Consider the following 22,387-nt stretch of genomic DNA (forward strand, 5'->3'; position numbering starts at 1 on the left):
ATATTATTGGAATTTGATAAATTTTAAACCGGATTAAGTCTAATGCATTATTTTCTTTTTGAATGTACAGTAATAAGGTTAAAGAGTTACTACTGTCAAGTGTGGATTTGATGGTCTCCATTAGCCGTTTTACTGAATTCATAGTTTTTCTACACTAAAAAAAAGTTCAAAAGTTAAACATGCCTTACCCTTCCTGTCAAGTCATGATAATTTATAGATTTGAAATAATTTTATGATGAGTTTGGTGCTGTTAACATTGATTTTTTTTTTGGTTTTTTTTGTTTATGTTACAATAATTAATATATATTGTTTAAGGACTTTTCAACAAAAAATATTTGATATATAGAGGAAAGCACTTTGAAAATAGAGTAATCTCTTGTAGAGGAAATTTTAGAATTTCTCTTACTGTAGAAAAAAGTATTTGACACCATTGGTAGTTGACTTTTCAAAGTGCCTTTCTTGGATCCCATGTATGGTGTTAAGGAACAGCTCAAAGAAATAAAATAAATGCATAAACAGTTGATTTTCATTATATTTGTTGATTTTCATTATATCAAATATAGATAAGAAAAAGATGACTAGAGAATTGACTCCAAAAAGTTTGAATTTCCAGACAATTAAGAAAGATTATAATTGTTGTCTTTTCTTTTGTTTAGACAGTCAGTGGTCAGTCAGGATTTATGTATATTTTTGGAATGGTGTTTGCATTTGGCAACTTTTGGTTCTTTAGTTAGATTCAGGATTACTTGAGTAAACAAGGCAGCCATCTTATTTGCTCAATTAGTCTTATGCATTATATGAATTCAGGTTAGATTGATGGTAACCATTTCACATCTTGTCATTCAGTCATACCTCTTTGGACAATGTTGCTATTTGATTAGCATTGTTGAGATTTATATCTATCTTAATCTTGCATTTTTGTCCACTGTTAAAAAATCTCAATAATCAATGTACGCAATAGTTTCAGAATTTACAGTATATAGATAATTATTACATATTGATTATATTATAAATCTGTAGTGTTTGTTACCTTTGTAATATGCTTAAATCAACATAGGCTAGTTCACTTTGGACAAGCTTTGTAATATGCTTAATTCAACATAGGCTAGTTCACTTCGGACATTTATGTAGTGCATACAGTTGGTGCTAATCATAATTTAAATAAAAGCGATAAATGAATATATTGATTTGAGATCGGACATGATTGATTAATTAACAAAGTGATTTTATAAACCACACAAAAATTGAAGCAACCAAATTAATCATTATTATAAGTTCAAAGTGTACTAAGCCCTTTGGGATTTCTTGCTTTGTATAATGCAGATGAGATATATATATATATTTATGCAGTGTAGTGTCAGTCATGTGATTTCCTGTAAGAATGTACATAATCAATGTCGTAGGAATTTTGTTATACTATTTATACTGATTTTACTATAATGAAGTAAAAAATAAATTTGTTAAAATTTCAATATTGTTTCTTTATTTTCTATTTTATGTATAGATTTAAATACTCCGCCTAAAATAGTATTATCTTTCCAATCTGTACATCCATCCATCCAAGTAAAAAATTGTATAAAAATTGTGTCAGATGACCCAAATCATTCATTGCCCTTCAACAGGACCTCTACTGTTTATGAAAATAGGAAATGGTTCAAAGACTCAAATGGTACAGAATGCTTCTTTTATAACTTTAGAGAATGATTACACAACTTTCAAGAATCTGGGTTTTAGTGAGCAGGTAAAGCAGTAAAGCCTAATAAAAATGAGAAATACTAAAACAATGCTTGGATAGAAGTTGCAAAACTGAGAATCTGCTGATATCACAAACACTTAGCACTGCCCAATGAAACATGAAACTAACGTCAAGCTATAAAAAAAGAAGATGGGGTATGATTGCCAATGAAACAACTCTCCACAAGAGACCAAATGACACAGATATCAACAACAATAGGTCACCTTTCAACCTTCAACAATGATAAAAGCTCATTCCACATAGTCAGCTATAAAAAGCCTGGAAATGACAAATTTAATAAAATCAAACAAGAAAACCATCTGCCTACTTTATTTAAAAAAAAAAAGAATAGAATAAAATATATAACACATCAACAAGCGAATTTTATCTGTAAAACTAATCTAATCACAAAAATTGATGACCAACGAATCATAATTATATGCTTCACTATGTGGAGCCTAATACGACCGCAGAGGTTGAACCCTGAACAGTTCCGGCAAGTTTGAACACAATATTCATGCTTGATACTGGCTGAATTTAGATTGTGATAAAATATTTGACAAAATATAGGTTTCTGACATAAAAAGAATGTGGTAAAAGATCTTTAAAAAATCTATTGTGCTATACTCATTGATACTGTGCAATTAAAGATTTCTTCTTGAATTTTTTTTAAAATTTGAAATTTCTAATATTTCAACAAACATGAACCTTCAAAAAAAGGTCAAACCCCTCCCCCATCTACCATAGCAGTACTTAACCCCTTACTCAATCCCAGCCTTTCTTTTGTGGTATGGATGCTTGAACAAAAGCCATTGTCTGGTAACTAGAACATTGCTTTCATACTGCCCTTCATTCCTGCATGTTTGGGGCAATTACCCAAAACTCAATCCTTTGTGACATAGAACATTGTGGGTCAATTTCAGAGTGATCCATACATTAACACACAAGTTGTTGTCTAGAAACTTCAAAAATGACAAATGCTGAATTCTAAACTGTTTGTACCGTAACCCCCAAAATTAATTCCAACCTTCTTTTTGTTGTATTGAACCTTCTTTGAAATTTTATAAGAGTTCCATTTACTTATCTAAAGTTATTGTCCAGAAACTAAATGCATCTTTGGACAACAACATCATACCATTATACGCACCCCAAAATTTGTTTGCAGTCTAATTAAAATTAGGTCAAGTTCAGAAGAACCTTGCAAGAGTAACTTGCTTGATGATTCTTTATTCTGTACACTGAATATACAGTGCAACCTGCCTAATCCACACCTGAGTATTCCAAAATCAAGCTTTCACAGACACATTTTCATGATCCAAAAACTTGCCTATTCTTGTAGAACAAACTTTAATATTCCAACACCCTGCTTAATCAGCCATTTTTTTCTAGTCCCCAAGTGTGTCAGAAAACACAGGTTACACTGAAGTTACAGAGAAACTGACTTTATGACAAGAGTGCATACGATGAAATGTTTTGCCTTCTTTACTACTCATCATTGATTTTATGTTGATAGTTCTAAATATAAAGCTTTATTACAACTGTCACATAAAAATGAGTTCAAGGTAAGATGAACCATGCCAGGTATATACTAGACCTATTGCTTATAGTATCTGAGACATGGACTTGACCACCAAAACTTAAACTTGTTCACTGATCTGTAAAATGAGGTTCAGGTCAAGTGAAAACTGTCTGACGGGCATGAGGACCTTGCAAGGTACGCACATACCAAATATAGTTATCCTATAACTAAAAAGGGAGAATTTAATATTACAATAAATCTTAACTTTTTTTTCAAGAAGTCACTGAACCATGAAAATGAGGTCAAGGACATTGGACATGTGAGTTACAAAACTTCATAACATGAGGCATCCATATACAAAGTTTGAAGCATACAGGTCTTCCACCTTCTCATATAGAAAGCTTTTAAAAAGTTAGCCAATGCTGCCGCTACCGGATTACTATCCCTATGCCGAGCGTTCTGCGACAAAAATCACAGGCTCAACAAAAACTATGTAACATAACATTTTCTCCTGAACCATTAATGAGGTCATGGTAAAATGAAATATGCCAAAGACATGTTTTTCACCCAATGATATTCTAAACCAAATATAATTGACCCAGATGCTATTTAATATTTATATTTATATATTGGCATTGTATAAGGTCATGCTTCACTCAGGATTGTTTACGACATTTTAACACTAATACACTGATTGATACTTTTGTCTGAGAAAGCATTATTAGTTGTGAGTAGCCTTCAGTACATATCTGTTTTTAACATTTAAATTGCACTGTGGATGGTTGAGTGTTTAACAAACCATATCCCAAGTAAAAGCCTTAAATTCAGTGGGGGCTCTTGGTTGCTGTCTAGCAAATTTGTTTATCTGTTTGTTTGGTCAGAATGAGCTAGTCTATTGGTTTTTTGTCTAAATTGTTTTGCCGCTAATTTTGTGGCATTTTGTAGCTTACTATTCAGTTTTGGTTTTGCTCATTGTTTAAGGTTCACACCATAAGCTATTGTTGCTTATATCCATATCATTTGGACTCTGTTGGATAGTGGGTTCATTGGCAATCTTAAACATCTCCTAATTTCAAATATTGTTTAATGAACCATGAAAATTGAAGTCAAGGTCATGTGAAACCTGCTAGTCTGACAAGTACACCTTACAATCATTCCATACACCAAATATAGTTTACCTTTTGCTTATAGTCTCTGAGGTTCTGACATGACTAAACCTGAACATTAACCACTGATCAATGAAATGAGGCCAGGTTAAATGAAATGTAGATCTTACAAGGAAGACATATAACAAATATAGTATCCTATATCTCTTTTAAGCAGAGCAACTGTTTAAAACATTTCAAGCAGTCACTAAACCAAGAAAATGAGACGAAGGACAATACACTAAGCCAGACAGAAACATCTAAAACTAAAGCATCAATATACTAGAATTGAAGCTTCTGCCTTATAAAACATAAAGCTATACACAAATAGTATAAGATGGTGTTACCACAGCTGACAAATGAGCATCTAATTGACTTTTGTCTCGAGCAAGACAAAAACCGAATTTAAAAGAAACAACAACTTTCATTTAATTTTATTTATTTCTCTACGTCTTTTATCACTACAAAACATTAAATATTTCCAGAGAAGTACAAACACTAGCATATGAGGCTCTTTTTCTCATTATGTAATTAATAGGGCACTGAAATCAATAGATATCATCTGACTATAATTTATGCATTGTATATATATGTCATTAATTTATGTAATTCCAATAAGGTCTCAATTTTGAGAGTTTTTTTTTGTGTTTAAAAGACCTAAACATAATAAAGGATTTTTTCCAAAATATCAGATTTATAGTAACTATTTAGAAAGACATAGGTGACTCTGAATTTATACATCCACTATGTAACGTTATATTCGGAATAATCAAATACTCAGTGCTCAATAAACTTAATAACGAGAAAATTCAATGCCTCAAACCCAAATTATGTTGACAATACTTGTTCATTTAAAAATCATAAATTGTTTTCACCAGTTCTTGCTTACAGTCAAAGATGTTACATTTATCTTTAAATCATATCTCATTCTATAATTACTTGAAACTTAAATTTTTAAGACTTAATAATATATATAATAAGCATTACATACAAATGACCATAACAAACTATTGTCAACAAAACATGGTGGTGTTTACACATCTCCGTACAATAATATACTAAAACAAATAACATAAGAAAAATAGGTAAAAGCAATAAAATAAATTATACTTGCATAAAATTGTTAAAATACTTGAATGTTATAACAAGTTTTGTGTAAATCATAACAAATATTACTTCCATCTGAAGTACAGATATAATGCACCACTTTATCATATCACTGACAATAAAAAGAAAGTTCAGTCTTGTCTGCATTTGTCTATAATTAGGAATGGATTTTAACAAAGTTTTGTTTAAAAAGAACATACATATTACAACCAACATCTATAAAATAATTCTATTTCCTGATAGTATGGTATTTGAAATTATTGTTTTTATCACATATTTCTGTTTAATTCTATCCAAAGGTATTCATGATAGTATGGTATATGAAATTAATGTTTTTTATCACATATTTCTGTTTAATTCTATTCAAAGGTCTTTCTGATAGTACGGTAATGTTTTGTTTTTTTCACATATTTTCTGCTATCAAATCATAAATACTATACACACATGCATTAAGTAAAGTAATCTGCTATATAACCAATACCTAAACAGAATTTAATGAAACTGAAGTTTACAAATAAAAGTTAGACCATCAACAATATAGAATCAATAAGTCTTTAACTCTGTTTAGCTGATGGTTTTTATTTGAAAACTTGATTGAAACATAGCAAGTTGTAAAATAAAAGTCATTTAACAACCTGGTAATAAACAATTTGTCCAGCATATGTTAAAGTCATAAAATTTGACTTACTACTTTTCATTTCAAAGACACAATGCTTTTAAGAAGCTGTCAACTTGTTCTTTATGATACAGAATAAATCACCTTTCTTAAAAAAGCTGAAAAATATTCTTATTGTTAAATTAAGGTTTAAGATGTATAATCATATAAAACATGCCAATAAAGTGACAGATACAAAACAAGTTTTATTGCAGATAAATGTAAGAACTGAAAATGTGATATTCAAAGTAACTGTAAATTCAGAAAGTTTGCATACATGTATAATTGCAATTGTTGAAAATTGGACAGCAATGTGAGATTAATCATTGAAATTTCAGAAAATTCTTACTGCAATTTTTTTTTTTTGCAAAACCTATCCTATTACAATAAAAACACCAATAAAACATCACAAAAATTTCTGAATTTACATTATTTAAATATGACTGAACGAGTACACTGTGTTGGTGTTTTAAATTCTACATAGCTAGTAAAATCTTAATGTGTTACAATTCTCACATAAAAACAAATTATTGTCTTCTCTTAAGAGGAGGTACCAATGCTGCGTTCACACATAACACACAATAAATGTTCATTGACGAAAGCAATTTAGTCGAAAATGTGTCAAATGTGTATTGTGTGTGAACCCAGAAATATATAATTATTTTCAGTCATATTTTTTATTCAATTAGCATTATGTAATATCTACTGACTGGCTGGAATGTGTGGACATAGCATTTGTTATATACTCATTTGATACTTATTCAATGAACACCAGTATATACGTGTACGTGTGAACCCAGCATATTGATGACATTTGATAATTATTATGTTAACACCTTTTATAACATTTAGTACATTGAGACCAATGACAAATTTAAATACATAAAAATGAAACACACAGGTCTCAAAACAATTATTACTTATAAGAATAATACTAACAAACAACATATTTTAACAACTTTATATCAAGTAAAATGTTATATTAAAATTTCTTTAAAATATGACAATAAAATAAGATTATAAAAGCTTCGAGAAATTAAGAAAAAAATAAATTATAATATACTCTTCAGATTATTAACTTTTATTTTTAGAACTACCATGACTACTAAACCTGAAAAATTTCACCCACAAATCATAGTTCAGAAAATACCCTGTTCTAAATATAAAAACAATTAGCAATTCCTTTTAAATTTCACAATGTTTTTCGCAAGTCTTTTTTCAATTTTATTATTATTTGATATTTTTTTAGAAAGTTTATTTACAAAGAAAAGTAAATTATAAATTGAATAAAAGAAAAGTACAGATACAGATACAACAACAAATTCTCTATAGATACAAAGCACCATAATCAGTGCATTTAATAATAGTATAAAAAATGTTTTAATTATTCCAATAATGTTTGCATACTTATTAGTATTAAAAACGAGGATCTTTATTTTAAAAGAATGCAGAACTCCTACATAATTTCTGACTTCAACAAAACAGCAAGTACTTTTTTACTTATTAATTAGTTCACTTTTCTCTAATGCATCAGTTTTCCTTCATTACAGTATTTATTTTTTCTTAATATTTTACTGAAAGATCAAAATGTTTCTAAACATCTATTGCTGAAGAAACAAATTTAAAATACTTTAAAGGCTGACTATTTTTCAACTCTATCTAAAAAATAAAAGCCATTTTTTCCAAAATTAAATATAAAATCACAAAGTTCTAATAGAGCTATTCTCATTATTTCTGAAAAAGAAACATATCAGTCCCCCCTCCTACCCTCACCATCAGCAAACAGGTTGTTTAAAATCAAAATTGTTCATATTTATAATTTAAAAAGAAAACCTTTTGCTGTGGTTTCGATCACTTCTTATTTATTTTAGAATATTTTCTATTTAAAGTTATTCTGTGTGCTTTTTTTAACTCTTCTTTCCAAATGATTTCCCCCTTCAAATTCAAGAAGTTCCATTTAACAATAGCTGTATGTAAATTTAAATGGTAAAGACACTTAAAATCAAAATCCAATTTGTCCCATTTCATCCCCCCATACACACCTTATCCCAACCCCTTCTCAAATGATGTCTCACATTTTGTCAAAGCATTTCCCAAATATCTTTTAGCATAATAACAGTGAAACCTAATATAAACTTTGTCTGGCTCCATTATATTTTCAAAGGTCACACTGAAAACATGTTGAAGCATTTTTAAGATGGCTTGTAAAAGAACATGAAGTCAATGGAGATTCAAATTTCTCATATTCTTAAATTTAAATTTAATCTTTAATGACAAAAATCCTTCTGGCTTCATGCTATGATTTCTGATACATCTGTGGACCCATCACATAAAATGATTGCTTAATTTCTATCTTTATATAGTTTATTGTTTATGAAAATAGTGCATGATAAGCTTAAAAGTAATTTTATAGTATGCCCAATATCTTAATAGAAAGTGAGTTGGAGTCCCATATATATCAAATTTTAAATCAACAATTCTACAAATTGTTCATGACATATCAGAATTGATTTTTATTTCTAATACTTAGCAACCACTGTCAAAGTAAATTATGTTTTTTTAACCAGCACATTATTACGAGAATTTAAAAAAAAAACCACTTACATTTAAAGAGTTAAGAATGGCTGGCAGACAAATAAAAAATGTTTCAAAATGTTTATGACTAGACTATATGATGACTGTCAAATGCACTGATAGTTTTAACTCATGATTATTTCATAAAAATGCCCCTCAAATAATGTTTTAAAATATAAAATAAAAAAAAATCACTTTTCCCATTCATAACAAACAATAATATACTTTCAAAAATCTCCCAATAACTCTGCTCTCATTATTATTTCACTGAGCTGATTATTCTACCCCTGAGTTGGTCAATTATCTTTACAGAAAGTTTTCTAGCATTAACAATCTCATATCATCAAGCTATATAATGTATAGTAAAAACATTTTAAAAAATCACTTATTTTTCCCAAGATTTCTTTCCCTTCATTTGATTTTTACTTTCAGCTTAATAAAACTATCTTTTCTGCTTTCAAATAACTATGATATGAGATTAAGATATATAAGAAGAAATCTATTGACTTCTTTTTTGAATAATCAGACAATAAATTAAATCTTAAATTTTACACTTTTCTGTACTCTGAACTCGACTATACCTCCAACTCTTACATTCACTTGTTAACCTAGAAACCTTTGTAAGGCAATGGATTTTATAATAGCTGCACTTTCACTCATTTATGGACATACAGTCATACATACAATATCATAAATAATAAAAATATAGTCAACAAATAATCAATGTCCCTGTATTTTAAATGCCTGTAGATCCAGACATTTTTGTTAGATGTGGGAGGTCATATTGAATATGAAAAAAAATTAAGACTTTTATGTTTAAGTTTTGATTTTTTTTTTAAATGAAATATTTCGTATTTTCTCCTCAAATAAAGTCTAGACTAACATATTGCATCTTTAACAGTCAGTGAGAATAATACCCAATGTTTCCTATAATAAAGGCACTAAAACATATAAGGGACTATCTAAAGAAATAAAAACTGTTTTAAATACTGTACTCCCACATTTACATATAGCTATAATAACTAACTTTTCATTGAAAAATATTGAGGGACAAAAAGTCAACAAAATCTCAGGACTGTTTCTGTTTTTTGTTAAAATGTAAAAGAAACATTTGCACCAACAATTCAACATGTTATCAAGCGTAATTACATTTACACAATAAAATTCTTTTGTAAACATAATTTACGGGACTCTTTTCATTCATACTTAACAATAAATAATTTTAACAAAGTAATTGCCTTGATAGTTCTCAACTGTACTTAAAATCTCAACATTTTTTTTGGTTTATTTTTTTTTCGACAATTTTTTTGGTAGTTGAGACATAAAATACAGATGAAAACTACACGACACACAGCATATAATATATGACCCTGATACACATCAAGAATGTAGTAACACACCTATGTATTGGTCCAATGAAGTATCAAGTTTGGTCAATTTATCAAATAATAGCACATGTTTTATCAATTAAGAAAAACATCTCAATTATTTTGTATTCCTTCGTACATTTAAACATGTTTCAATAATGGTTTGCAAGCTGAATTATTGATATTCATTCAAAGCACTTATCATATATTTCTATATCAGAATAGGCAGCTTAATCACTGTGAAAAATAAGTCAATGTGCATTTAATAAGCATATAATATGTTTTTGCCAACATAGTGTGGATGTACATTTGATTCTTGAAACACAAATATGATAAAATTTCCAACACCTATGGTAAACTGTCTAAATATATTTAAGTCAACCAAACTTGATACTGCTATTTCATTATAAATAAACTTTAAAATATAAAAGACAAAATTTGTCTCTTTTAATATTTCGTGTGGCCTTTAATGCAATGAAATACATGTATACACAATATCACAATGACGAATGTTGGTTCATAAAGCACTCATTATCAATAATAGGTCAAACATATTGTAATATATAACACAAATAGTCAACAAAGGGGTTGCTGAATATAAAAATATGCCATTTGTAAGTACTGAATACTGATACACCTCATTTATACCAAAAAAATACAACCTCAGGCAATATAATGTAATATCATGACTATTTTATCTAATCTCGGAAAAATGATAAACCCTTAAAATATAGATGCCACTTAATGCCTGGACTAGAAAAAGATCCTAATCCTTTTGCTTGTTTTAATGGTAGGTATTATCATTCCAGAAGTTAAACATTGCAGTGATTTCAAATTGCTTGTTCCATATGAAATACATAACACTAATGAAAGACATCAGTCAGACCTGTTTAGAAAAGACCCAAAGCAACATAGTAAGAACTGCTTGGTGTTTCAATCATAAAGTAATGGACCTCTTCGTGTCATAGGCCCATTTCCTATCGAATATTTTTGATAAAAATTCTCTTTTATTGACACATTAATAACTACTCAGATTTCGACCACACAAGCAACTTTTAAACAACTTGATAAATAGATAACATCACTTTGAATATCCAAAACAAGACTAAAAATATTCAGTCACTTCGTACTAAAGCAGAATAGCTGATGAAGATTATCTTATTTTCATTGAGATAATGAAGGACATAATGGTAGATTTGCATGAAATATACATAATGCAATTGTCATGACAACTGAGGTGGCTTTGTTGTATTTCTCACAATACTCTTACACAAAATGGCAGTGTCCATGCATCATAGGTTTGACACTTGACTAGCAGTGGTTATGTCCCTTGAGCATGTTCAACAACAACAATATACAAATTAATGGATCAACACAAAATGATAAAAAAATACTTCAAGATATATATATATATATATATATATGTACATCAAATTAGCAAACTGATGATATATCTACAAAATAGTCAAATAAATTCAATTTTTAATTTCTATGCAATATCTTCTTTTCTTTGTGAAAGAAATTCACTCACATTTGCTTTATAATATACATGAAAATGCTTCAGATGTATTTTGCAGAATAAAATTAAAACATCAACTGCCAAATGCTTACGTATGTCAGGTGTAAATTAGTTTACTGGTCAATTAACTTGATATTTTCATATTCTTTAGATTAAGTTTTACTGACCAGGTCAGACTTAAAATTTCCCAATCTTTCAAGAAAGGGGTTACACAACCTCTTCAAGCATCTTTGTAAATAATGTTGTTAAATATGTTATGTAATCATACAACAACAGGATTCTAAAACAATTTGTCAACCTTGAATGCAATATTTGACTATTTTGAAAATAATATAAGAACTGTATTTACATACACTCACCATAACCAGTATTTACAACAAAATAATGTCCGAAGATTCATTCCATCGATACACACAGTAATGAATCAATGTATAATGAGTATGATTATATACACATGAAGTACAACACACAAACACTGACATACAGACATTCATTAGTCAACTTAATATAAAATAAAATGCTGATAATTTTAGTGTTTTACTAGCAAAAGTAATTTGAGGTTCAACATTTTAATCCAATCAAACAAAATATATGAACTTCTGAAATTAATCGTATTGTCTATGTTTTTTGTCGGAATAGAACTCCAAGATGATTATATATGTTCATGTTCAGTGATATTTTGTCTGGGCACACTACTGTACCAATCAGTTCAAATATAGTTAGTGAACCAAATTTTTCAAATTTTCCAAATAATTCCTTGATATAAAAAGTAAAAATTGAAAATGACAATTGAAACCAAAATTCTGCAAAATCACTTGATTTGTTTATTTAAAAAGATTCCTAATCAATCAAATGGTTAAGTAGATAACCCTATATACATTTCTCTTCATTAAAATAAATGTTCAAACCTTATCAATGTTTAAAAAGAAATGAAAGTATATTTACAAACAAAATATCACAAATAATACTGGCACACATTCGGACATAAACAATTCATAAAAATAAACAAAGTAATTATGATGGAGATATGTGTGATAAAATCTGCAGTTCCCAAGGCTAGCTGCCATTTTTGTCATGATATTGCACACCCTAGCTATCACATTGAGATCAACAATGCATGACAAAATGATAAAAACCTAAGGAACACAAAACAAGTGGGCACAGTCCACTGAGCACCAAAAAAAAGCACACACAAATATATAAAGGTCCATTTCCTTTGTTTTGATTCTTCTAATGTCCATATCACTAAAGAATTAAATCTTGTATGTTTATTTCTGATATATTCTATTCGTTTGTTTACTTCTTTGTTCTTTATAAAACTGATCTTTTTTGCATTCTTTCTCTTCTTTTTTTTGACTTCTTCCAAATCTTCCTTCATTCTTCAGTATTTTTATCACAGATTTTCCATGCAGTTTTTTTCTTTCTTCTTACACTCATGTTCTCATTATTAAGTTTATCTTTCTTATAAAATCTTTCATTTAACTTTTCATTTCTGCAATCTCATAAAGGCATAATTAAGCACAATAACAAAAGTACATGAAATGTAGAACATCAATTTAGTCTAGTATGACAATTGAACCATTGATAATTTCTTATTCCATTCTATACAAGTTATTAGCATATCTGTGAAACCAGTATACATCTAAACGTATCTATTTCTGGTCTAAAAATATAAATGGTTGTCCGTTTCACATCATACTGCAAGTTAGGTCAGTCTCTCAATATTGGCACACAATAAATATGTTTCACCAAAAATTGTAAAGTTAAAACACTTCAATACCAAGAATGTCAGTACGAACATTTGATATGGAATTCATGGAACAAATCTGTCGTAGAATACATACTAATGTCAAAAGTGGATACAGCTCCACATTATAGTAGAAATAAACAACATTATGAAAGCACTTTAGTAAACACCAAAAAATAAAATACAATTCAATAGAACACCATCAATTGCTGCTTGCAATCTGTTTTCTGGCTATGTCTCTAATGAAATCAAAGAGACACTTTTTTGGCATCAAAGTGTTAGGAATGTTTTAAACAGCACAATGACATTATAATGTAAAATATAATGGTTTTTTCACGATGAATGATGTAAAGCTAGGAAGCTACTCTTTAGGATGGAGAGGAATAGTGAACTTGTGTGAGAATGGTGACAAGTATTTGATTCCAACTTCTGCGAAGACTTTCTTTGAGAAGCCAAGATCACATAAGTATAATTGTGATGACTGCATGGCCATGTTTAAAGGAAGTCCAATACTTAAACACCATTTAGCTCTGACTGAGTTGGATTCTACTGGTGGGTCCATAGCTAACACAGGAGCCCTGTTTTGGTTGGCCCATTCTACTAAGGTCTTGTACCAGACTTGATCTTTGAGATTTGGTGTTTCCTGATTGTCTAATGCATTAATGATAATGTCAACTGATCCTAATGGGAGATCTGAAAACAAAATAGTCAAAGTCAAGTGGATTCAATCTTATCTTAATTTAGCAAGACTGAGTCAATAGAGTACAATACTCAATGGTTTATAGATCTTTGTAATTTGACTCCACTTTTAAAGCATACCTCTTAACTTTATCCTGCACAAAACCATTTCCCATTCATCAAATGTTAATCTGGTCGTCTAACTGGTGGCCCTTAGGATAATAGCATCCTCCCCTTATTTGCTTGATTTTGTCTGAGAAATAGGTTACATGCAAATTTCTGGATGACTGTACTAGGAAAATTATATTACATATACTTTCAGGAGGAAAATTCTATTTTAATCAAGAAAAAACCTGAAAGCTAACAATTTTTTTCAAAAAGTGAATAGAGTGAGGTACATACCTGTATTGATTTAATAAAATGCTTTGCTGAGCGCAGCCTGATACGACTGCAAAGGTTGACCCCTGAACAGCTTTTTTGTTACGTTCCTATAAAAATATGATGTTACTGTTCTTACCTTTGAGATTTGAGATCCTGTTGCCATCACAGAAAGCAAACAGCTTAAGTTCCTCCTCCATATATTTGTTCATTTTGATAAAGTTTGGCAGGACTAGATAGACATTGACGTTATGGTTGGACAGATGTCTGGCACAGTTAATGGCCTGAGTTCCCTGAAGGTGTGGACCACATAATAGCACTACTGTAGGCACCTGATGCCCATTGTTTGGATTTAATCTGAAATTATTAGCATTTTTTTAAACTTTGCAATTCATAAGATAAACAAACAGTGTGTAAACCATTGTAAAAACTTAATAGTTGATACTCCATCAAGTTACAAAACATCTAATGAGTTTATCTATTTTCTTATAAGTCGATGTTTCTTTCAGCCCTAAAATCTTTATAAAGCATATTTTTTAAAGTCTGTTACATGTTAGGTATGTTAGAGAATAATCAAACAAATTCCCAGGAAATGACATAAACCAGAATTTTTATCATTTGTATAAATAAAATATAATGGATGTTAAAGAATTATGGTCCTTTCAAAACTACAAGAACTTTGATCTTGCCTTGAAAAATTGTTAAAACAATCATCTTCAAGCAAAGAATAATGATATCATTATGGAATAAAAAGTAAAATCACAAAAAATATCAATCTCAGAGGAAAATCCAATCGGAAAATCCATAATCACATGGCAAAATAAAATGAAAAAACACATCAAAAACGAAAGGATTAAATGATTTTATAACTGAGAAAGTTTCCACAGTTAATCTATACCTGTGTGGGCCTCCAAGAAGCTGTAGAACCATTTCACTAGCTGAACGTCCAACCATTTCTATCTGTCTTTCTTGAGTAAACCCAAACTTCTCAGCAGTAGAAAATAAACGACTTCTTAAGTCTGGTGAAATACTAGGAACAACTAGCCCTGTATCTGAAAGGATAAGTGCATTTTTCTAATAAGTTATGTTGAGTTCTTGGTCCTTTATCGTAAGCATTAGCTTCAGATGGTCAACATATATACAAGACAAGAGCAGAAAAAATACACATCCTAAATTTTTAAATATAGATTCTTACATTGATACCAGTGGATTATTGGATTTATCCAATTGAGATAGTTAAATTATAAAATTATAAGTCTGAGCCTTCGTGAGGACTTTAAGACTTTTAAATTTATAATTTATCTATTGAAATTGGATAAATTCGATAATTCACGGGTAACTATGTAAGAATCAGTTTTCTCTAATGATTAAAACAATTCATTTTCATTTTTTGTTATTAAAACAAAATAAAATCTACAATTTCACAATGTTGTCAATTTCATTAACACCTGTTAGAATCTTTTGATTCATTCAGTTAGCTGAATAAGGTTATTTACCTATAACAAATAACTGAGACATGCCATTCTATTTACCTGTAACAAATAACTGAGACGTGCCATGTCCATTTGGTACTTTGATCTGCTGGAGAACTGACTTTTTGGTTTCAAGTACATTTTCATCATGTCTGTACTTCAGAGGCTTTTTTGGTTCATTGGCCCGGGTTATTTCTGGTCCAGAGTTTTCTATTTCTTGAAATACAGCTTTTTTGTCAAACAAGGCCAAATTTTTTTCAAAATCAAATTCATCCATGCAAGACTGTGTTGGAGCACTAAAACAACAATCATCCCTGGACTGTGATCTTTTACGGAAGTCTATCTTTCTTGGAGTTGATTGTTTCTTGTTCCGATTTTCAGTGGCTAAAATAAGAAAATAATTTGAGTTAAAATAACTGCAGGGTATCTCAACTCCAAAGCGAGACATATTTTGCATTATTTGCCACTGGACATTAACACAAATCCATCTGTTAATCATCATAATTACTAACCTAACTTGTCCTACTGTCAGCAACATTTCAAGAATATAGTGCTTCAAACATCAATCATCAACTGAATTAAAATTTTAACAGAATACTGTTTAATTGATAGGCATTTTTAATTCAGAATATAACTTACCAGAGTTGAGACGAGGTCTCATTGCTTGGTCCTCTTTTGAAGGTGTGTTATAACTTACCAGAATTGAGACTAGGTCTCATTGCTTGGTCCTCTTTTAAAGGTGTGTTATAACTTACCAGAATTGAGACGATGTCTCATTGCTTGGTCCTCTTTTGTATGTGAGTTATAACTTACCAGAATTGAGTCGAGGTCTCATTGCTTGGTCCTCTTTTGAAGGTGTGTTATAACTTACCAGAATTAAGACTAGGTCTCATTGCTTGGTCCTCTTTTAAAGGTGTGTTATAACTTACCAGAATTGAGACGAGGTCTCATTGCTTGGTCCTCTTTTGTATGTGTGTTATAACTTACCAGAATTGAGACGAGGTCTCATTGCTTGGTCCTCTTTTGTAAGTGTGTTATAACTTACCAGAATTGAGACGAGGTCTCATTGCTTGGTCCTCTTTTGTAGGTGTGTAACTTTCTCGTCCATTATCATATGTTGGTGTATGATTTCTCTCCTGAAGAATGTTATTTGGTGAATATCTGGCTTTGTATTTACCATTAACATTAGGAGGAGACCTCCTGTTGCCGTTACCATTAATAAATTCATTGGGAGAATATCTTTGCTGATATTGACCAGTCGCTGGTGATTGTCTATTATTGTAACCAACACTAGGGGGAGATAGTCTTTGAGTATTTTGAGGAGAAATTCTCTGTCCATTTGGAGGAGAAATTCTTTGGCCATTTGGAGGAGAAACTCTTAGTCCGTTCGAAGGAGATATTCTTTGTCCATTTGGAGGAGAAATTCTCTGTCCGTTTGATGTTTGTTTATAGCCATTTTTTCTATGTCCATTTCTTTGAGCACTATTTTGCACATTGGGACCATTGTCTTGTGGGAATATGAATGTTTCCAAACTGCATACTTTAACAGGAGAAGGACATTCTGAGTTATAACTAACTGTTAAAAGCTTGGATGGTGTGGCTTCTTTTAAAACTGCCTCTTCCTTGTTTTTGATGATTTTTAACTCCTTTATATCACTGCCGCTGTGAAAAGAGTAAAATAAAAGCACATTAGTTTGAATTTTCACTCGGTCATTAATTGAGCAGTATTGCCATGTAACATAAATTAAGGTAAGATGAAAAGATCTCAGAAAGAGGCTACATCAGTAACATCATCACTCTTTCCCACTGATAACTCATTAACTGACCATCAAAGCTTCTTCCAGTGTGAAGGATGGTTTTGGCGATCATTGGCAGAATGAAAAACATTTATTACTTTAAATCACAAGTCTATAAAGGAACCAATCAAAATCTGTTGTAATGTTATAAGATCATAAGCTAAATGTAAAGAATTGTAATAATTTGAACAGTAATCTTTCTCTAATCTCCAGTCGCCAATATGAATTTTACACTTTTAATTAACTAAAAATAGCGCTATCAGCTTCAAATTTAAACACAGTTCTGTCCAGTATGTTTGTTTGAAAATCTTCTTTGAATTTGCATTTTTTTTCTTTGAATTTGCACTTTTTAAGATTCACTATCATTATTATTTAGCATGCTAAATTGTTAAAAACATTACATAGCAAATTTTATGAATTATAACATTTAATAATGTAACCATTTATGAAACTATCGCTCACCTTGGTCTATGTGCATATTAAATAAACAAAGGACACAGATGGATTCATGACAAAATTGTGTTTTGGTAACGGTGATGTATTTGTAGATTTTTTATTTACGGAACACTCTTGCTGTTAATAATATATATATATCTATAATGCACTTTTACCAGTAGTTAGAGAGAAAAATATTTTGTAAAAATTTACCAAAATTTACCAAATTGATAAAATTGACTATAAAGGACAATAAATAAGGGGTCAATAAACCATTTTGATCACGTTGACTTATTTGTAGATCTTACTTTGCTGAACATTATTGCTGTTTTAAGTTTATCTCTATCTATAATACTATTCAAGATTATAACCAAAATTGGCCAAATTTTCCTAAAATTACTAATTCAGGGGCGTCAATCAGGGTTGGCAAAAACCTGTGTTTTAAGAGTATTGCCAAGCCCAGTGGGAAATACCGGGAAAACCCAGGTTTTACTGGGTTTTAACAGGTAGTATTGGCCAATACTGGTTACATGTAATATGAAATACTGGTCTGAATTTTGAAGAGGATTTAATGATAAATCACAAATACATTTAAGATATTTATAAACAGATTTTGATTTATAACATGTATAAATAAGTTTCATACTGGTTTAAGAGACTTTTAAAAGAAGAGTATACATTTGAGAATGTATTATTCTAGCAACTCTGAGACAAGTGTACATAACGACACATTAGACAAATATAAATAGAAAAAAGCCTTTCTTAATAATTATCCTAAAATCTATTACTGTAATCCATACTTCTGTCTAGATTGGTTTAACTGTTAACATTCATTTAAAGCCTTATAATTCATTTATTTCAAATATAAATAACTTATATTTAAAGAATTAACAATTGCATGCAAGAAAAAATCCTTTTTAAATAATATCTATGTATATCATTAATTAGTAAGTAATTATTCAGATTAGAACACAGATATGTTTATATAACAATAATCATCCTTTTCATTTCTATAAGTGTTAATGACATGATCCTGTAGGGTGTATATTTAGCAATATGATTGTATTACTATTTGAATTTACCACACTGCAATAAAATGTATTTTTTGCAAAGTCTGAATTATTGAAACAATATGCTAGGAAATTAATAAGGTAATGTATCCTAAAATGTGCAAATCTTGTATTCTGCCTACATAGAATTAGTGGAGAAGAGAATGAAATTGAATTTTCAATCTTCTAGCAATGACTCACAATGGTTATCTGTATAAAATGTATATATTTAGCTATAACACTATGAAACTACCACAAGTCTTTACTCTTTTGTGTTGAAATAAGCTTTTAAAATCATATTGCCCAGTAATACCCATTTCAAGGAGTATGGCCCAGCATGATTAAACCCGGGTTTTCCCACACAAGTAATACTTTGCAAACCCTGACGGCAACCCAACGACCGATTGTCCTATTCATCTGATAATTTCAGCCTCAGGGCAGATAGATCTTGACTTGATGAACAAGTTTTCCCAAGTCAGATTTCCTCTAAATGCTTTGGTTTCAGAGTTATTTATATGCCAAAATCTACATTTTACCTCTTTTCTTTTTTTAGCCATGGTGGCCATCTTGGATGGCTGGCCTGGTCATCAGACATATTTTTTAACTAGATACCCCAATGATGATTGTGGTCAAGTTTTGTTAAATTTGGCTCAGTAGTTTCAGAAGATTTTTGTAAAATATTACAAAAATTAAAAAAAAAATTGGTAAAATTGACTATAAAAGGCCCCAAAATTACCAATTCAGGAACAGCAACCCATCAACCAATTGTCCAATTCATCTAAAAATTTCAGGGCAGATAGATCTTGACTTGATAAACAATGTTACCCCCATGTCAGATTTTCTCTTTATGCTTTGGTTTCAGAGTTATAAACCAAAATCATTTTACCCCTATGCTCTATTTTGAGCCATGGCAGCCATCTTAATTGGCTGGCCAGGTCATCAGAGACATTTTAAGAACAAGATACCCCAATGATGATTATGGCCGTGTTTGGTTATATTTGGCCCAGTAGTTTTAGAGGAAAAGATTTTTGTAAAAGTTAACAGACGCCAAGTGATGAGAAAAGGTCCAGGTGAGCTAAAAATATAAAACCTGTTAAATTTTTGCCTCCAGAATTGCTATATTATCCTTACCTGATTGTAATGCCTTGTACATCACACTTAACACCATTTCTGTAGGCCTGAGTGATTGAAACCATCTGAGTTGATTCATCAATCTTAGAGACCAGACCTTGGTAAGTACCCAGGGTCTCACCACAGTCCAAGGACACTATACTTCCAACAAAACCAGTACACATTTTAATCTGTGAAAAAATAATAAATTTCAAAATGGGTCATAGTGATTATGATGAATACCATAACTGTGACTGTCTATTCTTTTCATTCAGTGACAGAAGTGAGTGGTGGTTTACTATAGAGCATATCAACATTCAACTGTTCTTGACATATTATCATCCTGAAATGCTAAATGGTTGCATGAACAGGAAAACTTGTATTACCTTGTAGTACACAAATAACAGAGCTCTGGATCAAGGAAGACAAAACAGTATGAAAGATGTGCATGCTAATAACTCATTACATGTAGTGTACTTTGTAGAAATCGCTAATGTACAGATATAAATTTTTCAAGGAACAAAGAATTTAAGACCAAGCATTGTTTACCAACAAATATGTCTACACATGATGTCGATTTGAATTATACCCAAATGCCAAGTGCAGATTTTCTATACGGCCATTTTGATTTCCATGGTCACCATTTTGGATGTACATGTGTACACACTAGATTTTTAAAGTTCTTATCTGCCGTCTGTAAATCATTTCAAAACTATAAAATACATTGATAATATACCATTATTCAAAATCAATGTTTAACAGGTTGGGCACAACCCACCAAATTGGGAACTATTCCCTCATTTGAGTAATCATTTCATAGTTCTAAAAACAAACAAAAAATTTTCTTAAAAAGGAGATGTGGCATGATTGCCAATGAGACAGCTATCCACAAAAGACCAAAATGACACAGACATTAACAACTATAGGTTACCGTACAGCCTTCAATAATGAGCAAAGCCCATACCGCATAGTCAGCTATATAAGGCCCTGATAAGACAATGTAAAACAATTCAAACGAGAACATATATGGGGCTGTTAGTTTTCTCGTTTCCAAAGCTTTATTTCCTCCTCTCGATGGGCTGTCAGTGTAAAGTGAATGCTGCCATCTTGTTTATTTACGATGAAAATAACAACCAACAGTTCTTGACATATTATCATCCAAGAAATTCTTGAACACAAACATGACAAATGTATCATTTTCCTGAGCTATTTTCAAATGTCAGCTTGTGTTTGTTATGTAAAAAAATAGTGTTCAAAAGGCCCTTCCACTGTTAATTTGGTATAATAAAACAATTGTGGCCCTTTAGAATCGAAGAATATCCAAAATTGTCAATCCTTAAGTTATTTCACTTTGAGCTGCGCCCTCATCAGCTCTCATTGTAATAACCTTCTTGTGTTGACTATTTTGGATATTCACCTTTTGAACGGGCCATAATTGTAAATAATTGGATGCCGAATTGACTTGAAATAGGTGCCTATTTGAGTTGTACCCAAGACAACCGTATTCTATTCTATTCTACCATATAGTAACAGCCTTCAACAAATTTAAGATTATGTCACTTCTTTACACTGAAACTTGAAAAGTACATAAATAAAACATATTTTTGTAAAAATTCGTCACAAAACAAATGTTTGCCTTATTAAACGTCCTTAATGTTTACTAACAGTAACAATAACACATATTGTAACAGTTTTTTAACAACTTTTCTGTGATATTAGTACAAATTGATTTTGTACAATCAATCTTAAAGTATTTCTATTAATTTACACATAATAATAAAACAAAAAGAATATTCTAATCTTGCTATTTACGGTGATGACCACAAATCAAATCAGCTGCAGAAATTTGTAAACAAAGGACCCAAACAAACGAAACTAGGTCATAGTCAGTTGAGAACTTTACCTATCAATTTTGTATTTGAAAAGCTAAATTATATTTCAACAATAGTTACATATGATGTCCTTTTTGCTATCAATTGTGTTTATCTTACCTTTAGTGTCGCCTCTTTACTATTTACGTTGTTTTTCAAAGAATATTTCACAACTTTCCTCTGTTTTTCAACATGTCTTCCAAAACCGCATACAACATTGAAAACCAAGG

General features: G+C 30.4%; 1 protein-coding gene across 1 annotated transcript; it reads right to left on the reverse strand.

Annotated features, from left to right (window-relative positions):
- Positions 1–4,821: 4,821 nt before the first annotated feature.
- On the reverse strand, positions 4,822–22,376 carry LOC134714966 (enhancer of mRNA-decapping protein 3-like). Its single transcript, XM_063576714.1, has 7 exons — positions 22,278–22,376; positions 20,308–20,477; positions 16,942–17,558; positions 15,957–16,280; positions 15,323–15,476; positions 14,564–14,781; positions 4,822–14,061 (listed from the first exon to the last, which is right to left on the reverse strand). Exons 2-7 carry the CDS (start codon positions 20,469–20,471, stop codon positions 13,730–13,732), a joined length of 1,809 nt encoding a protein of 602 aa, XP_063432784.1. The 5' UTR covers positions 20,472–20,477; positions 22,278–22,376; the 3' UTR covers positions 4,822–13,729.
- Positions 22,377–22,387: the final 11 nt, after the last annotated feature.

The sequence above is a fragment of the Mytilus trossulus genome, chromosome 4 (genome assembly GCF_036588685.1).
Source record: "Mytilus trossulus isolate FHL-02 chromosome 4, PNRI_Mtr1.1.1.hap1, whole genome shotgun sequence".
NCBI lineage: Eukaryota > Metazoa > Mollusca > Bivalvia > Mytilida > Mytilidae > Mytilus > Mytilus trossulus.

Excerpts from the sequence above, each read along its gene's own strand:
- LOC134714966 (XM_063576714.1), bottom strand. The coding sequence starts at position 20,471 with ATGTGTACTGGTTTTGTTGGAAGTATAGTGTCCTTGGACTGTGGTGAG. Across the intron at positions 16,281-16,941 it reads GAGACCTCGTCTCAATTCTG|CCACTGAAAATCGGAACAAG; the intron begins GTAAGTTATAAC and ends TTCTTATTTTAG. Across the intron at positions 15,477-15,956 it reads GTCTCAGTTATTTGTTACAG|ATACAGGGCTAGTTGTTCCT; the intron begins GTAAATAGAATG and ends TTATCCTTTCAG.